The sequence below is a fragment of the Ptychodera flava genome, chromosome 7, assembly GCF_041260155.1.
Source record: "Ptychodera flava strain L36383 chromosome 7, AS_Pfla_20210202, whole genome shotgun sequence".
In the NCBI taxonomy this organism is placed as follows: domain Eukaryota; kingdom Metazoa; phylum Hemichordata; class Enteropneusta; family Ptychoderidae; genus Ptychodera; species Ptychodera flava.
In genome coordinates this window covers 24,009,423-24,033,664 of record NC_091934.1, presented here as the reverse complement: position 1 = coordinate 24,033,664, position 24,242 = coordinate 24,009,423, and the positions used below count along the sequence as shown (strand labels likewise).

General features: G+C 39.0%; 2 protein-coding genes across 2 annotated transcripts in view; both read left to right on the top strand.

Annotated features, from left to right (window-relative positions):
* The first annotated feature begins 796 nt into the window (after positions 1-796).
* LOC139137069 (protein unc-93 homolog A-like) lies at positions 797-8,975 on the top strand. Its single transcript, XM_070705031.1, has 4 exons — positions 797-921; positions 3,759-4,828; positions 6,489-6,753; positions 7,568-8,975. Exons 2-4 carry the CDS (start codon positions 3,770-3,772, stop codon positions 7,798-7,800), a joined length of 1,557 nt encoding a protein of 518 aa, XP_070561132.1. The 5' UTR covers positions 797-921; positions 3,759-3,769; the 3' UTR covers positions 7,801-8,975.
* Positions 941-24,242, top strand: part of LOC139137070 (protein unc-93 homolog A-like) — a 38,794-nt gene continuing 15,492 nt past the window's right edge. The window contains exon 1 of the mRNA XM_070705034.1: positions 941-984. The gene's annotated coding sequence lies outside the window, so the exon portion shown is untranslated. The remainder of the gene's footprint in view (positions 985-24,242) is intronic.

Genomic DNA, 24,242 nt, shown 5'->3' with positions numbered 1-24,242 from the left:
CGAGAGAGACGAACTTGACTAAGGGGAACGGTTTTTGGCACTAATCAACAATACTGCGCTGATCAGCTCTCTCAGAGCTTTTCAAGATCAAATGCGTTTCTGGCAGTAGGGACAAACACAGACCCACCCTCCGCTTTTCGACAGTAAGTTCTTCTTTCCCCACCGCTCGGGACGCACTTTACCAAGATTATTTTGCAACGGGCAACTTGCCTCGAAACAACTTCGCTAGCTGTGAAAGGGTGTTTACTCGAACAAGCCTCCTTCGAAACTTGAGACTATGCTACGCCGACTAAACTACCGTACGATGAATGAGGTGTCGTGACTAGCGCAGTGTCGTCAGCGCAGTATTGTCGACCTAGATGTAGTCCAGAACCTCACCTCCGTCTTTTAAAGGCGGATACGAGGTTCTATAGACTGACGTATTGTTTTCACCGTATAGTATTCTTGCAGTAGTCTTATAATACTCGGACTGAGGCTAAAGGAGAACATGGTGAAACATCAATCAAAAAATTAAAAAAAATATTCACGGTTTTTTTTTCTCTGGAGTGATGTATATTTACTTGACATTTATTGTCATAAAATTCTTCGGAACTATTCGTAAACAACATGCTCATTGCACAGCCGGTTGCTCTGCTAGAAAAATCGGGCAACAATACCCATTTTTGTTTGGCCTTATAAATATTTATTATAATTGGTTTGTCACATATGTTACCATTTAGAACACGTTAATGGATAAGATTACTTCTGATGGTAGTGGCAGAAGGTTGTTCTAATATAATGTATTCTGCACACTATGAATATTTTTTCGCCGCTGCGACCGGAAGTTGTAAATTGACCTTGGCATTGTGGATATCAAGGTCAGAGAAGGTAACAAAGCAACAGCTGTGTGATCCCTTAAGAGACTGTTGGCAGAACACCCTGGTAAGTCTCATTTGTACTTGGCTCGATATATACGATAAGCTAAATGTGGAATCGTTATTGAAGGTATGAGACAATTTTGACGGTTTTGTAATTTGTGATCGAAAGCTGTATTTCTGCGACATGAACGAACTGTATCTCTGTGTCCGCCTATTGTCTCGCTCGGGTTCACACACACTGCACTTTGTATGACGCGTAAAACGCAGTGTAAAGCTACGCAGAACATGCACCAGGCTGCTAGACTGAAAGATTCTGTGTTTTTTTTCTGTGGGTCTTCGCCAACTCCAATTGGGGTTGGAGTGCCGTGCCGACTCGGAGACCGAAACAAGACCGAATCTTTCAGTCTGAGAACATGGCGAATACAGCAAATATATTGAACTCTCTTTTCACTCATGTCTGTGACATTTGCTATGCATGCTAACCTTTAGACTAAAAGATACGTCACTCGAGGGCGCTAGCTCTACGCTCTCCCTAGCCAACCCTGTGCTATCAGCAGCCTCTTCATTTCAGGCATCACTGACCCAACCATAGCCGTACAATGCTCGGACCAAGACATGTACATAGACTCTCTTTTATCTGGAATTGTCAGCCTTGTATTAAAAAAGACCGTATGTTTCCAGTGTTATACATGCGTGGTAGAGAGTTGATGGTGAAGGCTTTTCATAGGCTGTATTCACGAGTACCGGGCGGGGAGCTGAAGGAATCATGATTGAAATCTTAATTCGTTTGGATCCCCTCTATACCCTCAAAAATATTTCAAAATCTCCGCTGAAATCCCTCAATATGATGTGGCAAACCATGTATTAAGCAAACAGTATTAAACTTAAGTTTTAATATCTTAATTATCTTTATTTCAGCATTTTGACTCCTTAAATCAACTCCGCTCCCTTGTTTTACACTCTAAATATGTTGAAATATTCAATATTCAGCTTGACAACACAGCCTGCATATGTTTTATGTACACTTATATTGCTGACAGCAACATGTCAGTTCAGACATGATTGAATGTCAGTATTGCGCAATAACACTGATTTACATTCATACTCAGGTTGTATTAACAAGCTTAAAACATTTTAACATGATTTTCAAAACATTTTATGTTGACATACAGAACAAAAATGTTGAGAAAAAACATGTTTAATATGACTAATGATCTTTGCCATCTTCGCTACTCTCTTTGGAAAATTACATGCTTTTTAATTTTATAAGAACATTCTATACTCGCTTACCATGCGAAATGGCCATGTCTTTGCCTTGGCGAACACGGTTTGTACAAGGTGTTTATTTTCATAGGTGACATATGCAAGGGACAGTAGCTGCAATGTTTGTTGATATTTTTCTGTGATTTTTGTGTCAACGATTTCTTGTTTTACTCCCTGAAAAAATTACAGGGCTTGTCAATTGTTACTGTTATATACAGTCAGCACTAGCCCCGACTGCAACTTTCGGTTGTTAAAATTCGAATATACAGCGTAGCAATACACGCTGTAGGGAGTAGAACAACCGAGAAATTTCGTTTCACACACAGAATACAGCTATGGAAAATATCAACAGTTTCAGCTTCTTCCCCTGTTACACGGTCCACCTGCCATTTTTGCCTGTGAAAATTCAATCGCATTCCGTCATACTATTTTTCTTCCAAAATAAAAGACATGGAATGATATAAAATGATTCCAGAACTTAATCATTATTAACATCCTACCATTGAATAACATAACAATGATTTTTTTATTGAATTACTACGAAATTGTAGAAGCTGAAAATGTAAAAATATCGGGAACCGATATTTTCAGATCCCACCCCCTAGTATAAATACAACTTTCAAAACCCCTGAAATCCTCAAGCGCCCTACACAGCCTTTGTGAATCAAGCCTCAGCGGCACTTCACCAAGCTTGTCATAGTTTTGCCCTTCCCCCAATGTGCCTACTTTCATTATAATCATGAAAAACTCTATATCTAGCACACCACCGTCCCTCCACCCAGAAAGGGACGGTGAGCACACATATAAGAGAAATCGCCACTCGAAAATGAAAGACTTAGACTTTTGCTTGAAATTTCCTCAAGCAAACGTTCAATCAGTCTCTTTCAAAATCAAGAATAAAAATCGAGGGTCACCGTGCAAATTTTAGTACTAGATAAACAAATGACCTGATAATCAAAATGGCTGCCATATCTGTGTTATACGTGTATGACTGTGGGGAAGGGGATAAAATTTCCGACTTTCAGATAACTAAGCCAGTTCATCTACTATATAAGCTTCTGCCAAAAGGATAATGTAAAAATATTAGGGTCCGAATATTTGTTCCCTAGGCACGTTTTACTGTACTAAGCCAGTAGCTTTTACTTTTCACGATTTCTTTCACTATTTTGTTTTAAATGGCTTTTGCAACTGTTGTTCTTGTTCTACTCCCGAAAGCATGTTAAACCACCCACTATTTAGTTTGTCAACACAGTGTGTATACGTACTCGTCAAATGCACTGTTAAAGTTATTATTTTTGAATTCTAGTCCTTACCAGAAATCACTTGTCAACATCATAACAACACTGTCTGCACAATTTACGGGCTGACTGGACAAGTTGAATTCTGTGTATCTCAACATGCTTTACGGGAGCAGAAAAAAAGAAACTTCATTCACGCCATCTATAAACACAAATAGTAAAATAAACCAAAAGTTAAGCAACAGGCCCTCTACTGGTACATTGACCCTTATCCCATCGACGTGTTCATTGTGCTTGCGTCTCTCATGGTATCTCATTTCCACTGTGATAGCTTTTAACAGTGATTAATCGCACGTTAGCAATCGTACATCTAATCATACTTTTCAAACCGTATAATTAGGTCTAAGAAGGATGTCGAGTTATACAAGAACTGCGTTAGACGCAACAGACGACATTGAAGACATTGAAATGGAGGAAATGACAGTCTTTACTGCAAATGAAGAGAAAGCTAATCTATTACTTCAAGAGGAGACAGTCAGGAAGAGAACCGACTCTGAGGGCGATGTTGATAGCAATGTTGAAGATGGTGGCTTTCCTCCAGAGGTATCGCACAGACGGAGAAAAATTAAGAGGCGAGTATGGAAGAATATCTTTGTCCTTGGTTTGGCGTTCATGGTCAGCTTTTCCGCCTATGACGGTTTGCAGGCCTTACAGAGCAGTATAAATTGCGATGAGGGGCTTGGATTTGCGTCGTTGATCACAGTCTACATATCGTTTATCTTTTCTGGGTTGTTCCTGCCAAACGTAGTGATTCGTCTGTTGGGTGTGAAATGGACGATTGTCTGTTGTATGACCTGCTACATAGTATACCCGCTCGCAAACTTTCGTCCAGATTGGTACACTATGATCCCGGCTTCCGTAGTGGTCGGGCTGGCGGCAGGCCCCCTGTGGACGTCTGAAAGTACATATATCAGTGCCAGTGCGTACATCGTTGCAGGAGTTAGTCTCACGGAAACGCCCGACGCAATGCTCGGCAAGTTATTCGGTGTAATTTCGTCACTGTTTTACATGCGTGGAATTTTCGGCAACTTCATCTCAGCAACAGTGTATAGAGAGTTGCTGACCCCTGAACAGCGCCACCATGACGAGCCTGGCGTCATGTATACCTGCGGGGCCAGCAACTGTCGAGACACTAACGGCAATAGTACAAGCTATTGCTACCCACCCCCTCTGAGTGTCACCGCTGTCATCCTTGTAATTTTTATAGTCTTCTATGTGATTGCTTTCCTAATGTTGTCATTTCTCCTGGACAAGTTACCAAAAGAGAAAGATAAAAGTGCGGACACGCATCTACTAAGTGCCACCGTTAAAACAATTTCTCTTTGGAAGGATTATCGATTGTGGATGCTTGTGCCGATTATAATGTCTGGTGGACTCCGCCTTGGTGTGCTGAACGGAGATTTTAACGAGGTGAGATATGCTCGCTTGATTATTCCAAACCAGGCTTCCGCATGCTTTGCAGAGACTGATACATGTACCAACTTTTGTTGATGGACGAATCTCTCAAACCTATCCAAATTCAATGTACTTAGAAAATTCCCTGGAAATAGACTCAAATCACCATCGGTCCAAATGGGCATGTGTCAAGCCGTGGTGGTGAATGGGATAAGGGAGCTGCCATTATTTTTTGGCCTGTCGGGAGTCGGAGAAATCGGAGGGGGTCACTCAAAACCTTGAAAGCTATAAGGGGGATTTCTCAAAATGTATAGAGAAAGAAGGGGGGTTACTCAATTTTTGGTGCAAAATAAATTGAAACACCTCTCAGATCACCATAAAACACATTAATTTCTCAACATTTTCGATGCCCGAGGGAAGACACCCCTCTCGTGCTCGCGAAGTTGCAAACATATTGTGAATGGATTAAAAATACTGACTCTGACCGATGGTCCTCTAATATCGTTTACAGAAAAATAAGATTTTGTAAATGACACAAGGAGATCGCAGATTTCCCATTCTTGCATATTCTTTAGTCTTCAATCTCTGGCAAACTGAGAACTGTTTTTTTTACAAAATGTATTGTCATTGTTTGGTTGTTGAATATTGTGACTCAAACTGTGCTCATGCAAAAAATGTAAAAAAAATTATCAGTGTTCAATGTCATTTTCACACAGTTTTACCGAACTCAAAATAAATTGAAACATATCAGATTGCATAGCTCTATACACATCAGTTTCTCAAAAGTTTCCACCCAAGATAGAACACCCCTCTGACTCTTTCCTTCTTAGTCTCTTGTGTGTTCTCCCCCCCCCCTCACTGTCAAATTCTGCCCAGTCAGATATCCCAATGAAAACCCTGTCATGATACCCATGCAAATTAAACAGTACTATATAGTTGGATACAGGTAATAGCATGAGCTTTTATATCTATATTTTGTTGTGACTTTAAATTGTTGGTTTCAACTTTTTTAACCGTCGTGAGATATCCAATGCAAGATTTGAAAGGTCTTTACTATTGCTGTAAATTTGTACATTTGTATTGATAGTAAAATTTTCTAAGTCGGGGGGGGTGGGGGTCAGTCAAAATTTTTGTCCTAGAGAGGGGTTACTCAAATTCATAATGGTTGACAGGGAGCTTACTAGAAATTTTGGAGTGTCCGACGAAATTCCTCCGAACCTTAGGCGGTAAATAATGACTGCTCCCCGTTAGACTAAGTAAGTGGTCGATGACTTTGCCATTCGAATTGTCCCACAAAAATGAAATGCAATTGTAGCATTCAGGTACTCCATAGCTAGGTACATAATATCATACAATCAGATACTGAACATGTTAGCTCATCACATATAACTTATAAAATATTATATACCACCGTGACACTCGATATTTCCCGGGAGGGTACAAGTTCTTGAAATGCACCAGTCTTACTAAGCTCAGATGAAGAGACGATGACACTTCAATGGGTATATTGATTACTGATTTGCCGTTCTTGCACCTCTCCAGGCGACGCCAACAAGGGACGACCAATAGTAAAGATGTCACCATTTTCTATCTAACATATTATTATTTTCATCAATTGCAAGATGAAAATCGCCCAATCTCAGCAATTCAACACAAAATAATCCTTTCCTTTCAGTCGTATGTGACGTGTGGCATTGGTGTAGAGTATGTCGGCTATGTAGTGCTGTGTACATCAATAACGCAAACACTGGCTTCGTATCCGTCCGGTCTGCTGACAAAATACATCGGAAGGCTGTCTCAGTTGGCTTTTGGAGTAGCTTTAGACTGTGTCCTCATCATCGTTATGTTGCTATGGGATCCCGATGACCGGGTTGAACTCTACTTTCTCATCGCAGCGGGATGGGGTGTAACCGATGCGCTGATTATTGTACAAATCCGTTGTAAGTAGTGAAATCAATCAATGTGTTATTTTCCGTCAGATGTCATCTTGCATATCACCATGCAGAGCTGCATGAAAAAAACACCGGTAAGATGCAACTTAAAACGCCAATGTAACGGAGAAGTTATTCCCATATCCTGTCAAAAAAACGTTTCACCTTCTTGTCACTTTCATATGACTCACCAGGAAAAATCTGTGGAATAACATACACACTGCCAATATCTCTCTTCTCTGAAAAAATAAGAACTCTAATACAGGTGTTGTGAAGAATAGCATACTTTCTTCAACATTCTATTTTCGAATCAACAAGAACGCGACATGCAAATGAAATGATTAACGTTTGCTCCAACTTTCCCTAAGGAAACTTTCAACCATTCTACTACAAAATCATGAATAGAAACCAGGCGTTACCATGCAAAGTTTGGCACCAGAAAAACATATTACCTAACACACCAATGTTTGAAATTCGAAATGGCCACCATCCCTGTGTTAACGCTGTGGTAAAATATTTACCCACGGAAAAAAAATCAAAATATCAACCGTGCGACATATTTCGTTATTCTATAAAATATACAGTATTATTGTTGACAAATTTATTTTAGTATGCACCAGAATTCAGATGTCTGCAACACAGAGGCTGTGTTGACAAGCTGAAAATTAGGGCATTTTGACATAATTTCCATGGGTAGAAGAACTGTCTTTTAAGGACACAAAATATTTTCAAATAGCTCAAGGGCTACTGTAAGAGCTTATGCAGCTTTAATTACATTAACAACATAGACGCCGCTGACGGAGACATTTTTTTCTCGTTTCAGCTTTCATCGGCCTCTTCTATCCGGATAAGCCATCAGCAGCCTTCGCCAATTTTCATCTGTGGGGTGCCGTCGGATCCTGTGTGTCGTTCGCCATGAGCCTCATGTTCTGTGTTTCCACAAAACTCTATATTCTCTTTTGTTTTCAACTCATTGCTCTCGCATTGTACGCTGTTGTGGAATGTATATTTAACAATAAAGGTAAAGAAAGGTATCTTCTTCAGAAAATATGCTAGAGCTTGGGAATGCGAGGCAGCAGGTACAATGTACCTAGGTACGGCCATGCAAACGATTACCTATTTTCAAATTTAAATATTAAATTCAAAATAATGTAATTGTCATTACCCTCGGTGAAGATATATTACCCAGGCGACTAATTAGTTCTTTGTTGCCTAAACATGAGAATAAATTGCCACATGTACAAGTTATTATGTGGAACGTCGGCTTCTGTTGTCGCCACGTACATTTGCATGTAGGATCCGACACACCGTTGCCGCATACATATTAGAGGACGCACAAAACAGTGACTTCACCCGCAGAAATTCGTGTCGTACGGGGTTATCGTTTTAATGTAAAACTTGCAGCCGAACGTGCCAAGCGAAATAAACGTAACCCATCCTGGTTTTCAATGTTGAGCGATGCATCTCAGAGGCTTTCTTCTTTTAGTCTTGTAAGCAATGATGGTCTGGCGATAACTTTAAGTTTTCGAAATCCTGGTGAATGGTGTTATATTGGACAGGAACTGAGTCTGACAAAAAGGATAATAGGTGGTAGCTTTACACAGTTACATATATGAAAATCAACAACGCACAGGAAATGTTCTACTCTCCCCTTTCGCTCGTATAACATGGGATTTGAAATTTACTTGATAACGAAAGATAACATTACATCCAAAAGAAAATATTTCTTGCAACAAAAGAAAGCTCTTTTTAGTGTTACTTTGTAATTCCATCGGATTAGGAGAAAAAGGCGATCAAACGAACACAGTTACTTTTAATTATGGAGGTACTAGCGAATTATTACAACCCCCATGATTTTGCGAAAAATTATTCTTATAGGTTTTATTAACAGATTAATCCTGTTTCTTCCAGGCTCCATAGACAAACCTTAGAAATAAATACAATGCGGGAGAAAGAGGATTAGACGGATGTCCTGAAGAAGTAGAGAAAGGAAATCCGAAGATCTAATTATTGTCGTTATTGTCGATGAAAATACCAAAGTATACGATGTAGAAGGACATAAATCCCGGTATTTTAGAGATAGCCTTCTTATATTCACAAATTCGAATTGTACAGAAAAGTTGAATTTAGTGTTTTCAGAATTCCCTATAAGTGCACTGCGATCACGCGCAGATAATGTACGCGTTCATCGCATCAGCTAGACGTACACAAAATTCAACAAACGCAGCTAGGGTACAGAAATAACTTTCAGCCAAATCATACCATGCATTTCCAAATTTTCCCGTCTATGCTATACTGGTTTTGTTCCTCAACTTCTCTTTCTAGCTCTTTTGAAATTCGCACAATGCTGTTGCGGGCGCAATTATAGTTACTAACCTATCAACATCCTGGAGATTCAAATTGTCGTTAACAGCGACCTAACCAGCGCACAAAGTCGATACCCATGCATTGAGTAGGGTTAGTAGACAGGGATATACATCCAAAAGACTCATGAGGACTTTCAAAAAATTCTACGGTCGATGTGATGACATTGTGGCCGAATATGACACCTCGGTCACTCAAATGATTAGCGACAGCATTCCCGGCTTTGACTTATAATAGTGATTCATATACTGTATCACTTCATACGATATTTAGACAACAATTTTTGGACCAATCCTGACGGGTGTAGCATGCTAGCAGGGTACGCTTACCCATTCCGGACACCCGGTACCACCACTAACTATCAGTGGTTCAGGATGGTCCTACTTAAATTTGTAAATTTCAAATGTCTGGTAATGTATTACCTTGAATGAAAATGATTATTGGACCAGTTTAATGTCATATAGCATGAGAGATCTCGGTGTAATTATTGACAAAAGATCGAATATTTGTGACCATGTAAATAGCATGATTCAGGGTGCTAGAAAAACTCTTGGATTTATTATGAGGAATAGCCATTGTATTAACAGTGAGCACTTTTCACAATTTTTGTACTACACAATGGTAAGGTCTAAACTTGAATATGCCTCTGTTATCTGGAAAAGTATAAGCAAACACCTGTCTGACAGAAAAGGGGTGCAGCATAATATTTTAATATTTCTTCATAAAAGAATTACTGTTTTTAGAGTGATGACGTTAACTTACTGTGCAATATTTACAATTTACAGTCATTAAAATCAAGGACTATTTTTGATAGTATATTTTTATACAAATGCATAAATGCACAGGCTAATGCCAATTTTTACCTTCTCGTGTCTATTTATAGACAGAGAAGGTATTAGAGTTGAAAACCAATATGCTGCTGTCAAGAACTTCCGTCTGTCAAGACTTCCGTCTGTCAAGATCCGTTGACGGCATGCCATTGTGATGGGTCATATCATAAACTGGTGGGGGTGTTCATGGCTCAGGTTGAGGTGTGGGAGAACGATTTTGAGCTATGACAAAAATCAAAAGGGACTTAGCGGCATAGCCACATTATTAAGCCTTTCTCCAAGGTTTTCTTAGTTGACTACAATCTATTACAGACTACTGAGCTGACGTTAGGGGTACTCACTTTGTGTTTGCTCACTCTGTGAGCGCTAGTGTTTGGTACTGAGTTGCGTGGATATCCCCTCATGGCCTCACGTGATCTGGGCCTGTTGCATAATCTGCAGAGATGATCATATGCCTCCGAGTCTGAAAACTGTCATTGTGTAAGCCTGTCGGCATTTTCCTTGCATTTTTTCTCATTTAATTTTGCAAAATATCGGCGAGTACCTCAATATTTCAAGATAACCCTTTCTTCTCAATCGTTTCCTGGAGTTTCAGAGTCATATGAACGAAAATGAGTGAAAGTTTTAGACAGGAAAATCGGACGTCGGCCATGTTCAATGTTTACAGTACAATCAGAAGTTTAAGTGGAGGAATTAACCAACAAACACAGGAGTGTTCATGATGCCCGCCCTCTAGAGGCAGACCCTCCTATATGAAGTACTAGTCTGGTTCCCTGACCCATTTCCCCGGTAGAGGGCGTGGGGAAATATAGGGTCAGGTACCGGGTAGCCATCTTGAACAGAATTTTGTTCAAGATGGCGGAGGTTAGTCACCTGACAGAACATGCTACAACAAATATGGCTGATGCCATGAAAACGCCGGTCAAAATTCGACTGGATCAGAATTATGTTCGAACACTGGTATCCGAACCAAAAACATTGGCACATGAGATGGGAAACATAAACTGAAAGGATTAATCCAGAAGTACGGGGAAATAGAGGTGATTGAAGGCTGGCTGTGATATCGCAGCAGTACTTGTTGCGTGTATCGAACGCGCTAGGGTCATTGAGGTCATCGCCGACTGTGGCGTGACCCCAATGACCCGAGCACGTTCGATACACGCCACAAGTAATGCTGCAATATCACAGCTAATTGAAATCAAACTTTGTTGGAACTGTGAACGACGATTGATTTCGATGGATAGAATGGTGTCCGAATTTCGTGAAAAATGCCAGGCATCATGTCGACGTTCTAAAAGTATTAAGAGGTGTGCTAAATCACAGTGGCTAAATCATGGAGGTAGAAAGTCTTTCTTTCTACCTCCACGGCTTTGTGGTACAAACAAGAAGTTGGTGTCAAGTGAGCCTGAAAGTGCGAAACCCAAGAAAGATGAGAAAAAGTTACAAGTGTTACTTTCATCCAATCACAGCTTGTTTTATTTTAACCCAATAGCGTCCATGTTTACATTAGCCGGTACCTGACCCTATATTTCCCCACGCCCTCTACCGGGGAAATGGGTCAGGGAACCAGACTATATGAAGTACCACATTTGATGCTTGTGGAAAGCGTGACCACACAATGGAGCATTTAAACTTTTAGAAAATGACAAACTGAATAAGAAGGTCTTCAGAAAATGTCAAATACTGAGGAAAAATGCGCAAATATTCAAAATAAACAGGTTAACTGATTGGTCAGCTATAAAAAACAATGAAAATGTTTATGATCAAAAGTTTTTGAGATGCGCACATTTTAACAAATACAGAAATTATTAACATTATAAATATAAGACCAAACTATTTTTTCAGGGATGGGACAGGTTGGAAATGAGGGGTGAGAGACAAAGGCACTCCTATTGCTGCATGTGGATGCAGCCACACCATTTCATTTACAGCATACTTATTCACAGTGTTGTGTTCAAGTTCCATATTGTACTGACTGTCATACAAGGATAACATAAGCAAATCAAATCAAATTAGAAAAGGATCAATGCTGTTGTGTGGATTTGCTGAACATGGCTGATATTTCGCCCTATATATTTGGTATCCAGCAAAGGCATATTTTGATGTAAAGTCAAAATTAACACTACATTGCTGACAATATATTTTACCGTTTCTCCATGAATTTTTCTTTTTTAAATTATAGTATATTAGTACTTCAAACAGTTATCGTGATGTCAACCCATAATTTTACATCACAAAGACTGTAATTCTGCCAATTTTTTTTGTTTTTCAGTCATTTTATAAATTTTGCACTGCACAAGATGAATTGAACAAATTGCAATGTTTGAATTTGTATGTAAACTCAAAGAATAAAAATCCTTTGGTCACAAATTAAATTATTTTTTGAAAAGAAATTTACTCTTAAACACTTTTAGCATATATTCTTTACACGGTCATGTATTTCAAGGAAAATATGCCTATTAAAAACAGTAATTTCTTCACTTTCAATTTTTTTTCAATACTATGACAATTATCAGCCATGACGTTATACAAACACAAGACCAGATAGGCGTTTTTCATCATTTCCACAGGACTCTTTGGAAAATCCATTAAAAACAGTTAAAAGTGACTGGAAATGATCACTTGGTATACATTTAATTTACAGATGCCAGGTTGTGTATTTCACATGCACTCAGGTCAGTAAGGAAGTGCGTCATTACTATTTTGGACTGTTAATTCTTATTTCTGAATTGTTTAACTTTTTTCCACATTGAACTATCTTTAGGCAGTTTATACAGTAGCTTAGAATTTTTTTGATTGATGTATTTAATCATCTTTTGGGTTCTTTGGGTCCATATCCCACCTCATGCCCCTACATCATCATTTATTTACCAACAACTCCATGCCAACAACCGATTACCTGACCTGGCCACACATTAGAGAAGGTACAGCGTCATTGACGGTATTTTTTAACTTCGTTTTGGTCTTCACGTACCAAGGTTTTTAACTCGGCGTATACGTTTTTGTTTCATGTTCCATTCGGTAGAGTGAATTGTGTTCGTGACTCTCTTTTGAGTAGAATTCCAAGACAATTTGCTTTTAAATTATTACAATGACATAGAGCCATTTTCTGTAACTTAGACGTTTTTAAAATATATCATAACATTTTTTATGTTTTTGTTGAAATTTGTATTGTTACGTGCAGAGAAAACGAACAAAAGGGTGAACTCAGCAGTTAACGTTTAAACAAAATTTATTACAAAAATAAAACTAATTGCTAAGTCAGGGATAGAGTACAAGCTTTAAAAGTGTACAGATTACTTATCTCAGCTGGGACGGCAAAGCTCCAGTCTCAGAGTTGTAACAGTCTGTCGGACGAATGAACAGTCCTTTGGCTTGCAGGCTTGCAGTTGCACAAAGTCCACAGTGTAAATCCAGCGTTGGCAGTGAAGGTCTTGAGAAGTCTTGAAAATTACTACGGCTGGAGTTTAGTAACACACAAGAGACACGATCCCAAAAGTCTGACTGGAAGCTGTGCACGTCCCTTTTATAAAGGCATATAGGAACAATCTAGAACTTTTATTGACATGCTAATTACTGTTCTAAAATTATCTCCCTTACACAACTAATCAACTTTCCAGAACATTCCAAACATGACTAATTGAATTCAAGGTTGTGAGGTCATCAAGGGCAGTGACCTTGAGAATGTTCTAGACTAATTGAACTCAGGTCATGATGAGTGTGGGGGAAATGACCTACATAACACACCCCCTCTTCAAAAAAAGAAAATTTTTCAAAGAAAAATCTTTCTTTTACAAATGTAATCTTGAAAAGGATTTAAGTACTCAAATTTTGTTTTACTCTAAAGTAAAATTTCTTGAAAGTGAACAACAATAAACTCTAAATACGAGAGAGACAGTCTGCAATTAAATTGTCTCTGCCTTTGATATGTCTAATGTCAAGATTAAACTCCTGTAACATTAAACTCCATCTTAGCAATCTCTGATTTTTGCCTTTAAATTTCTGCAGAAAAACAAGAGGGTTGTGATCAATATAAACCACTATTGGCTGATTTGAAGAAGTAACATAAACTTCAAAATGCTGTAAAGCTAATATCAAAGATAAACACTCTTTTTCAATTGTAGAGTAGTTTCTCTGGGATTTGTTAAATTTGCGTGAAAAATAGCAAACAGGATGATCTACACCATGACTATCCTCTTGCAATAAAACAGCACCAGCAGCCGTATCACTAGCATCCACAGCTAATTTGAATGGCAAAGTGAAATCTGGTGCAGACAACACTGGAGCACTTTGCAGTATGGCTTTAAGTGTATCAAATGCCTGTTGGCATTGCTCTGACCAAACAACTTTACTTTCTTTTTAAGTAAGTTCGTCAAAGGCTCAGTAATTGTGGAGAAATTTGGACAGAATTTTCTGTAGTAACCAGCCATACCGAGAAAGCGCATCAGTTGTCGTTTGCAGTTTGGTATGGGAAAACTTGAAATGGCACTGATTTTGGCATCAACAGGTTTTACCTCACCCTGTCCTACAGTATGTCCGAGGTAAGTTACCCTCGCCCAACCAAACTCAGATTTGGCAAGGTTGACAGTCAACATTGCTTTACTCAGTCTCTCAAAGAACTTCCGCATGAGCTTGATGTGTTCCTCCCAGGTGTCACTATACAGGACGACGTCGTCAACGTAAGCTGCACACCCGTCTAACCCGGATATGACGTCGTTGATCATCCGTTGGAACGTTGCCGGAGAGTTCTTCATTCCGAATGGCATCACCTTGTACTGAAACAATCCGTCTGGTGTAACAAAGGCGGATATTTCACGAGCACGATCCGTCAGAGGGACTTGCCAAAATCCCTTCAGTAGGTCAAATTTTGTCACATACTTGGCTTTTCCCACTCGGTCGATGCAGTCATCAATCCTCGGGATTGGGAAAGTGTCTGTCTTTGTTAAAGTGTTGACCTTCCTAAAGTCCGTGCACATACGATAACTGTGATCTGATTTGGGAACAAGTATGCACGGCGAACTCCAGTTACTTTTACTGGGTTCAATAAAGTTATTGTCCAGCAGGTATTTGACTTCTTCCTGGAGATATTTCGCTTTTGTTGGATTCAGTCTGTATGGATGTTGTTTTACAGGCTTACTGTCCCCAACATCAACGTCGTGATAGATGACGTTTGTCCTCGTTGGAACATCTTGAAACAGGTGTTTATATTCGTGGAGCAGTTCTTTCACCTGTTGTTGTTGTTCTGGCTGGAGGTGTGCCAACTTTGTAGACTCCAGCTTCTCCAGGATTTCTGAGTTCTGAAGCTTGACCGAGCCCAGCTTTGAGTTTAGAGTATTTTCACTCAAGTCAGTTTCAGTATCACTATCTTCATAATGGCCAGAACTGACGGTACTGACAGGCTGAGTTATAGTAGGATTATCCCTATCCAAATATGGCTTAAGCATATTATGTGACATAGCTGTTTTTGTTTTCGCCTGTCAGGTGTTATTATGATGTAATTTAAATCACTCAATTTCTTATCAATTAGATATGGCCCAAAGTAACGAGCATGGAGTGGTTTGCCAGGAATCGGAAGTAGAACAAGAACCTTTTGACCCGGTTCAAACTTCTGTTTTGAGGTGCTTTTATCGTATTTGATTTTCATTGACTGCTGAGATGACTCAAGATTTTCTCTGGCTAATTCACATGCTTTAGAGAGTTTTGTACGAAAATCTGACACATATTGCAAAATATTCAGACAATCATCATCGTCTGATAGGAATTTCTCTTTAACGAGCTTGAGTGGGCCACGGACTGTATGTCCAAATACAAGCTCAAATGGGCTAAAACCAAGAGACTCCTGAATTGACTCTCTAACAGCAAAGAGCAGAAAATGAATTCCTTCATCCCACTGCTTCTCTGTGTCAAAACAGTAGGTCCTAATCATGTTTTTCAAAGTTTGATGAAATCGCTCAAGAGCACCCTGACTTTCTGGATGATAGGCGGATGACCTATACTGTTTAATGCCTAGCTGATCCATTACTTGTTGAAAAATACCAGACATAAAGTTGGAGCCTTGATCGGACTGGACACATTTAGGGAGGCCAAATAAAGTGAAAAATTTGACTAAAGCTCTCACTATAGTCTTTGTCTTTATATTTCTCAGTGGTATGGCTTCGGGGAACCGAGTTGATGTACACATAATTGCCAACATGTACTCATTTCCTGATCTTGTTTTTGGTAGGGGCCCAACACAGTCTATTAGTATCCTACTAAATGGTTCTTGAAATGCAGGAATTGGCTGTAAAGGGGCCTTTGGAATGGTCTGATTTGGCTTTCCTACCATTTGACATGTGTGACAAGTTTTACAGAAATGTGCTACATCCTGCCTGAGATTAGGCCAATAAAAAGTGACTGAGAATTTTATGATAAGTTTTCCTGACTCCTAAGTGACCAGCCCAGGGGGTTTCATGGGCCAGGCGCAATATTTCAGCACGGTAGGGCTTTGGAACCACAATTTGATGTTTTATAGCCCACTCGTCATCAACCAAAACATCTGGAGGTCTCCATTTACGCATGAGAATACCAGATTTTGTATAATAGGAAACAGAGCTATCTGAAGTTTTACCTTCATCATCTACCCTGTCAAACAAAGACAAAACATCTGGGTCTTTGTGTTGTTCTGCAATGAGATTTGATCTAGAAAATGTCTGACTTTGGTCAGCAGAAGTTTTACTGGAAGTTTCAAATCCACGAGGGATAACGGAATGATCCGTGTCAAACACCTGACTGAGAAAGGTGTCATTTAAGTCAACATCTGTGACATTATTTTTGAGAGTATTTTGATTCTCGGAAGTTTTCTTTGACATGGCTCGAGTAATGGCACATGAAGGAAATAAATCGGGTATCTCTTGTTCAATTGGCTCTGGATCCTGATCTAAAGTAGGATTATCAGTCACAAGTGGATTAGTAATGACCTTGTCCCCAGCAAGGTCGTTTCCAAGAAGAAGGTGAATCCCTTCAAAAGGCAAAAAAGGCCTAATACCTAAAGTCACAGGTCCAGAAACAAAGTCCGAAGACAAATAGACATTATGGAGAGGAACAGGAATGTAGTCATTACAATCTCCCCCTTAATAAGAACTTTAGAACCTGAAAAGACTTTTCAGAAAACGGCAGGGTATCTGCCAACAAAAGAGACTGGGAAGCCCCGGTATCTCTTAAAATTTTGACAGGGGTAGCGGAAGAGAAATCACTAGAAAGTGATATAAAACCATTATGAATAAATGGTTCGAAAATACCCATAATGCTATCTTGAGAAGAATTGACCTTGACCTCATTAATTGGGGATAAGAGGGATTTAACCTCAGAAAATGTGTTGCACACATTATTAGACTCTAATTGAGTTGATGAAGAAATAAAGCCGGTGGGCTTAGATCCACTTTGACCACTTTGACCTTCACGTTTTCTTTTCAATTTGAAACACTCTGACATTAAATGGCCGTCTTTCTTACATAATTACAAGAAAGTGTTCCAAACTGTTTGTCAGAAGGAGATTGAGACTTGGGATCTGATGATGTGGGAGTGTTACTTGAACTCTGTGAACTGTTGTCATTTGATTTTCTACTGTCCTTTGAGAAATTCTTGGATGAAAAGGAGGAGTTAAATTTACCTGCATTGTTTCTGTATGAAAAGGACTGGGATGGTTTGCTGAGAAAGGAAGATTTGTGGGTCAATGAATAATCATCGGCCAAACGTGCAGCAACCTCCAATGTATCTGCCTTTTGTTCATTGATAAATGTCTTGATGTCACTCCGGATGCACCTTTTAAATTCCTCAATCAAAACAAGCTGTCGTAATTTGTCATAATTCTGACTGACCTTTTCCGAAGAACACCAACGATCAAACAGTTGTTCTTTTGTTCGAGCAAATTCAACGTAAGTTTGATCTTTCACCTTCTCACAATCCCTAAATTTCTGACGGTAAGCTTCAGGCACCAACTCATAACCCTTGAGAATTAATTCCTTCACAGAATCATAATCTGAAGCCTGCTCTACTGACAACTGAATGTAAATTTCTCTGGCTTTACCCACCAAAGCACTCTGCAAAAGCATAGACCAGGACTCCTTAGGCCAATTCAGACTCTGAGCAATTTTCTCAAATGGAGGAAATATTTATCAACATCCTTTTCTTGGAAAGGGGGAACTAACCTGAAATGCTTAGTGATGTCAAACTTGTCTGAAGGGAAGAATTTTCCTGACTGTCCAAGCTCTAAACGTCTCATTTCTAACTGTAGTCGATGTTCTTCCAATTCTCTCTCCTTTTCTCTCTGTCTTTCTTCCATTTGTAATTCTTTGTCTTTCATTTGTAATTTTTCCTGCCTTTCCCTTTCTTCCATTTGCAATTTTTCCTTTTCTAATTCCAATTTCTTAAGCTCCAAATCTGCCTGTATTTCTAATTCTAATTTTTGAGTTCGAAGGAAGACTCAGGCTCATAATCTTTTAAGGCAGACTCTTCAAAATGGCCAGAATTAACTAAATGTTTTGCAATCTTGAACTGAATTTCTCGCTTGCGCATAGATCTTTTGACATCTACTTTAAGGAAATTTGCCAGTGCAATGAGGTTGTCCTTTTTGAGGGAATCAAATGCGTCCTGATCAAGGTCATCCATAAATTCGTCTGGCTTGAATTCCGCCATGATTGAATTCGCTGAGTTCACAGTATACAGTAGTTTTGAAAGGCTGTCAAAATGTTGTCAAACGGCTCAAAATATTCGTATCCCGGACGAGCCCCAATTTTGTTACGTGCAGAGAAAACGAACAAAAGGGTGAACTCAGCAGTTAACGTTTAAACAAAATTTATTACAAAAATAAACTAATTGCTAAGTCAGGGATAGAGTACAAGCTTTAAAAGTGTACAGATTACTTATCTCAGCTGGGACGGCAAAGCTCCAGTCTCAGAGTTGTAACAGTCTGTCGGACGAATGAACAGTCCTTTGGCTTGCAGGCTTGCAGTTGCACAAAGTCCACAGTGTAAATCCAGCGTTGGCAGTGAAGGTCTTGAGAAGTCTTGAAAATTACTACGGCTGGAGTTTAGTAACACACAAGAGACACGATCCCAAAAGTCTGACTGGAAGCTGTGCACGTCCCTTTTATAAAGGCATATAAGAACAATCTAGAACTTTTATTGACATGCTAATTACTGTTCTAAAATTATCTCCCTTACACAACTAATCAACTTTCCAGAACATTCCAAACATGACTAATTGAATTCAAGGTTGTGAGGTCATCAAGGGCAGTGACCTTGAGAATGTTCTAGACTAATTGAACTCAGGTCATGATGAGTGTGGGGGAAATGACCTACATAACAGTATGTCTTGTCTCTGTGTTTTTGCCATGTATCTGTATTTTTCTAACAGTCTTCCGTAAATGGCCTCAGCTGTGGAAAGCTGCTAAATGCTCCAATCATGGCAATAACACAATCATCAACACTAAGCTTGAAATTCAATAATGCATTATTTTTACTTTTTCCCGGCCTTTTTGTAATTCCGCTTCATTGCTTATGTCGGAGAGAGCATGGTTAAGGCCATCGTCTGGGCTAATGTCGGTCAAAATGCTCAAAAAATCTAATTTTATTTTTTTCCTTCATTGTCACCCTCGACATGTATACTTTCAAATAAGCTATATCATTCTTCAAAAAATATTAACTAAAATCGAGAAAAATCGCGTTTTTTTCCCACTGACCCCTGGTCAAATTTTATTTAGTCTAATTATATATTCAAAACAGGTAAATCGCTATTTTTGGTTGCCTAAAAACTTTGTTGAGTTATGGCATCATGTATGAAGTAGTGACCATTTGCTTGCTTATTGAAGCAGCTTTTTCAGAGGTAAAAATATGGCGTTGTGGAAATTGTGAGTTTGAGACTAATTGCAGTCTTAAAAAGCCAGATCAATGAGTAATCGGGAAGAAATTTGCAACAAATGCTTCTGTTTTATATTTTGTGTGGATATTACTGTAAGGCATATGAAGATTTTCATTCAGGTATAGCAATTAAACCAGAAAACAAACCATATTAGACGTTATGGTGTCCATATACATAACAAGTAAAGAATCTCACATGAATTTCATTATCATGCTGATTATAAAATCAATGTTTTTTTGATAATTAACAGTTCATTTTTCACTTAGAAAGCAATTACAACCAGGCTTTTATAAATAGAATTCTAACTGACAATTAAACTTGTCCAATACCCTATTTTGAGGTCGTAAACTTTGCATGAAGTATGAGTATCACCTTTATGTTGTAAACATTTCAATCCAATACTCCTAACAATTGTGTTTTGTACTGCATTCGTTTCTTGTGGCAGTAATAACTCTTGAAAGAATGGTTGGAATGCAATGAAAATCAGCCAACATATGAGAAAATTAAATACTTTAAAAAAACAAACTTCAAAAAACAAGGTCATCCAATCATTTCATAGTAGAAACTTGACGGAAAGTTGTGAAATTTATTAATTTTTCAATCTTACCGAGATGACTATGATTTAATTTATATTGACATCTTATACAGTCATAGATTTAGGTTCATATTGTAATACATATACATCTGAATGCTACAGAAAAAATTCGGTTGTTGTATGACTTTTCGTTCAATAGATATCTTTGCCACAAATTTCCTCATATTTTTAACCCTGAAATTGTCACCACGGCAACCGAATATCCGGTTTTCCCCCTGCACTGCATTTTACCATCTACTGCAACAAAAAGATGACAAACTCAGAAAACTAGGTACTACACGGTTAGTGTTTTAAAATAGCCCCTACAATAGCCTTCAATGAGAAAATTGTTTTATCCAGGTCATGACGCACCCAAACGACCAATATCAACACTGTATCCAAGCTTGAAGCTATCTGTTACTAGCTCCATGATTCAAGGTATCTAGGTGATTGATTAAAACCAAAACTTGTTTGTCAAAATGTACATCGCAAAATTTAAACGTTTTAGTTTTGTTTACATGATGTATCCAGGTTTCGTGTATGAAAACGTTTTTCTGGCGTAGTTCAGGCGATGCTTTCATTTTATCCCTCAAAGACCATGGCTCACATTTCACCATCAAGTCAAGTAAATATTGTTAAAACTGGTGAAGCAAGATATGTCCCATAAATGTATAGTACATTTTAACCAAAGAAATTGATCATTTGAAGGCCCCTGGGAACACAGATATTGTAGGTATGATTTTTACGGACTAAGGCTCATTTAACAGACCAAGCTGAGTGGGTGAAAGTACATATGATTTTGGCTCAAACCTCTTTTAATGACTTTGGAAATTGGTAAGTGATACTTTCTGTCAGGAAAAAAGAAAAAGGGTTAAAACTTTTGAACAATTTCCTGCTGCTTCACAATGAGGTCTGAGCCAGTCCAGTGGCCAGAGTAAATAAGGGAGGGGCCGTGATTTATGCAAAGTATATTGCTGAGCAGTTGATATCAGTTGCATCAAATCGTGCATGAAAACATGTTTGCTAGCGGTCGCGAGTCACTGAATTGCTCGATTGGACCACTAAATTTACATTGTAATGGTCCACCGGTGAATATACGAAATTGATGCCCATGTCACATGTATGGTCAATATAATAATTCCAATGTATGCCTGACTAGCACACAGGACAGCAGAACCACAGGGCATCCAAGTACGACGACCACCAAATACTGAACACAGAACGATCTTCCCCATCCCAATTATGTGTCACGCTCGATATTTCAAAAGGGTTGTATCAGAATTTTGACTTTCGAAGTACTCCAATCTTTAGGTTATCAAGATCATATTCAGAGATGGTGAACTTTCTTTTGCTGTCCTAGTTTGCGATCTTCGGCTACACATGGAAGAGGGGCTGGAAGGTGACCATTTGCAGCAATGTGTAGAGACAGCAACATTGTTACAACAAATTTTAATCAGAGAGAAAACACAACATAAATGCAATTCAACAGAGAATAATCCTTTCTTTTCAGTCTTATGTGTCAAGTAGCATTGTGTAGAGTATGTCGGTTACGTAGTCCTATGTTCATTCATCATGCAAGCACTGGCTTCGTATCCGTCCGGTCTGTTGACAAAATACATCGGAAGTCTGTCTCAGTTGGCTTTTGGAGTGCTTACTCATGCGCAGATTATTGTACATCTTAAATGTCAGTAAAACATTCATTTTACACCCAACTTTTGCGTCTTTTCATGTACTCGTTAATTCGTAGAAATAGGAAGTGAAACTGCGTCAATGGTCACGGTTAATCGATTCCCAGCGTTTCAACGTAAATTTCCTTCATCGCAAAAACAGCAAATGAGTGGTATTCACATCTCACTTTTCAAGTATTTTGTGTAGCTTTGCAACGTTTTCACAGAGGCCTAACTTATAAATACAATACGCGTATACATTATCAAAGACCTGGCCATTCTCTTATCAAATTTCACTTTTGACAGCACAAATAAAAATACGATAGATGTATATCACTTTTTTCTCAGAAGAGCGTAACTTTAATGATAAAGGTAAAAGAATTCATCATGGCCATTTTTTTTGATCAAATGGATTAAAAGTCAGTGTCATATAGACGATATTCATTTTCTTTTACAGCTTTCTTTGGCCTCTTCTATCTAGATAAGCCATCAGCAAAGGTCGTCAACTTTCACCTGTGGGGTGCCTTGGGATCCTGTGTGTCGTTCGCCATGAGCCTCGTGTTCTGTTTCCACAAAACTGTATGTTCTGTTTTGTTTTCAACTCATTGCTCTCGCCCTCTATGCTGTTGTGGAATGTATGTTCAAGAAATGCGGAAAAGGCATACTAGGTTCCCTTTAAAGGAAAGCAAAGATTATTTTACCTAATTTATCAGAACTTAGCTTAGAGTAGCAAAGGCAGCTGTTCATAATGAGTGTGATGAGCACGTGAGTGCTTCACGAACTCTTCAGCGTGTGTGGAGGGGTCGCAGTCAGAAAAATTGTGAGATCTTAGCTCGGTTATTGAACCACTCCTTTTTGAGCGTGGGGATTTGGCTGAGCGGTTTTGTCTGTGGCTTCTCCGTTAGGTGACTCGGTACGGTACTTTGTTAGTATTCAATTGTATGGTGTCCAATACATGCCAAAATTACTACTTTGATTTTACAACACAACATGTCATTCCAATTCTATTTTACAATTCAACATGCTATTTCACAACACAACATGCCATTCCGAATTCTATTTTACAATTCAACATGCTATTTCACAACACAACATGCCATTCCAAATCCTATTTTACAACTCAACATGCTCCCAATTTCATTTGACAACACATCATGCACTTCCAAATCCTATTTTACAACTCAACATGCTCTTCCCAATTTCATTTGACAACACAACATGCACTTCCAAATCCTATTTTACAACTCAACATGCTCTTCCCAATTTCATTTGACAACACATCATGCACTTCCAAATCCTATTTTACAACTCAACATGCTCTTCCCAATTCATTTGACAACACATCATGCACTTTCAAATCCTATTTTACAACTCAACATGCTCTTCCCAATTTCATTTGACAACACATCATGCACTTCCAAATCCTATTTTACAACTCAACATGCTCTTCCCAATTTCATTTGACAACACATCATGCACTTCCAAATCCTATTTCACAATTCAACATCCCATTCTAAAGCTAGCTCTGCGGAGCAGGGCAGTGTTACTGGCTTTCGAACAAGATTCAAAATGGCGGACGCGAATGGTCATGGTCCCCTCGCACAGAGAGAGAAATGCGAACTTTGCACATGTCTAAAAACGCAGCTTAGCACATTGTGTATCTAAACAAGATGAGCGTGCTCGAAAACTAGGATCGATCACGATTTTAAATTAAAAATTGGCTGTTTTTGGAAAAGAAACTGCGCGTTAAAATCAGCAGTTTTGTCTATTGTGCACCGTGGGAGGCTTATCGTGTGCGCGGCTCATGTGAAAGACCAGGCAAGATTCACCCTCAATCATAAGTATCCGCTGACCTCCCTCCGAGCTCAGACATTATCTCCGTTCTGTGACGGAGCAGGTCGTACAATTTTCATAGTTCATTGCGCATGCTAAGTAGACATTGCCAATATAATCTACAAGATTTTTTCGCTTTACCTTGTAAAAGAACCTTGTTTTACGGGGTACCAGTCAACTCGCACTTTTTCCAACCCGCCCAGAACCAACTCGCCCGATTCCAACTCGCCCGATACCAACTCGCCCGATATTATTTTGCAATTTTATGAGTACCTGGTACGCTAGGTCTGCATGGCAGGGCTGTGTGTTTACCGGCGTTATACGGAGGCCGTA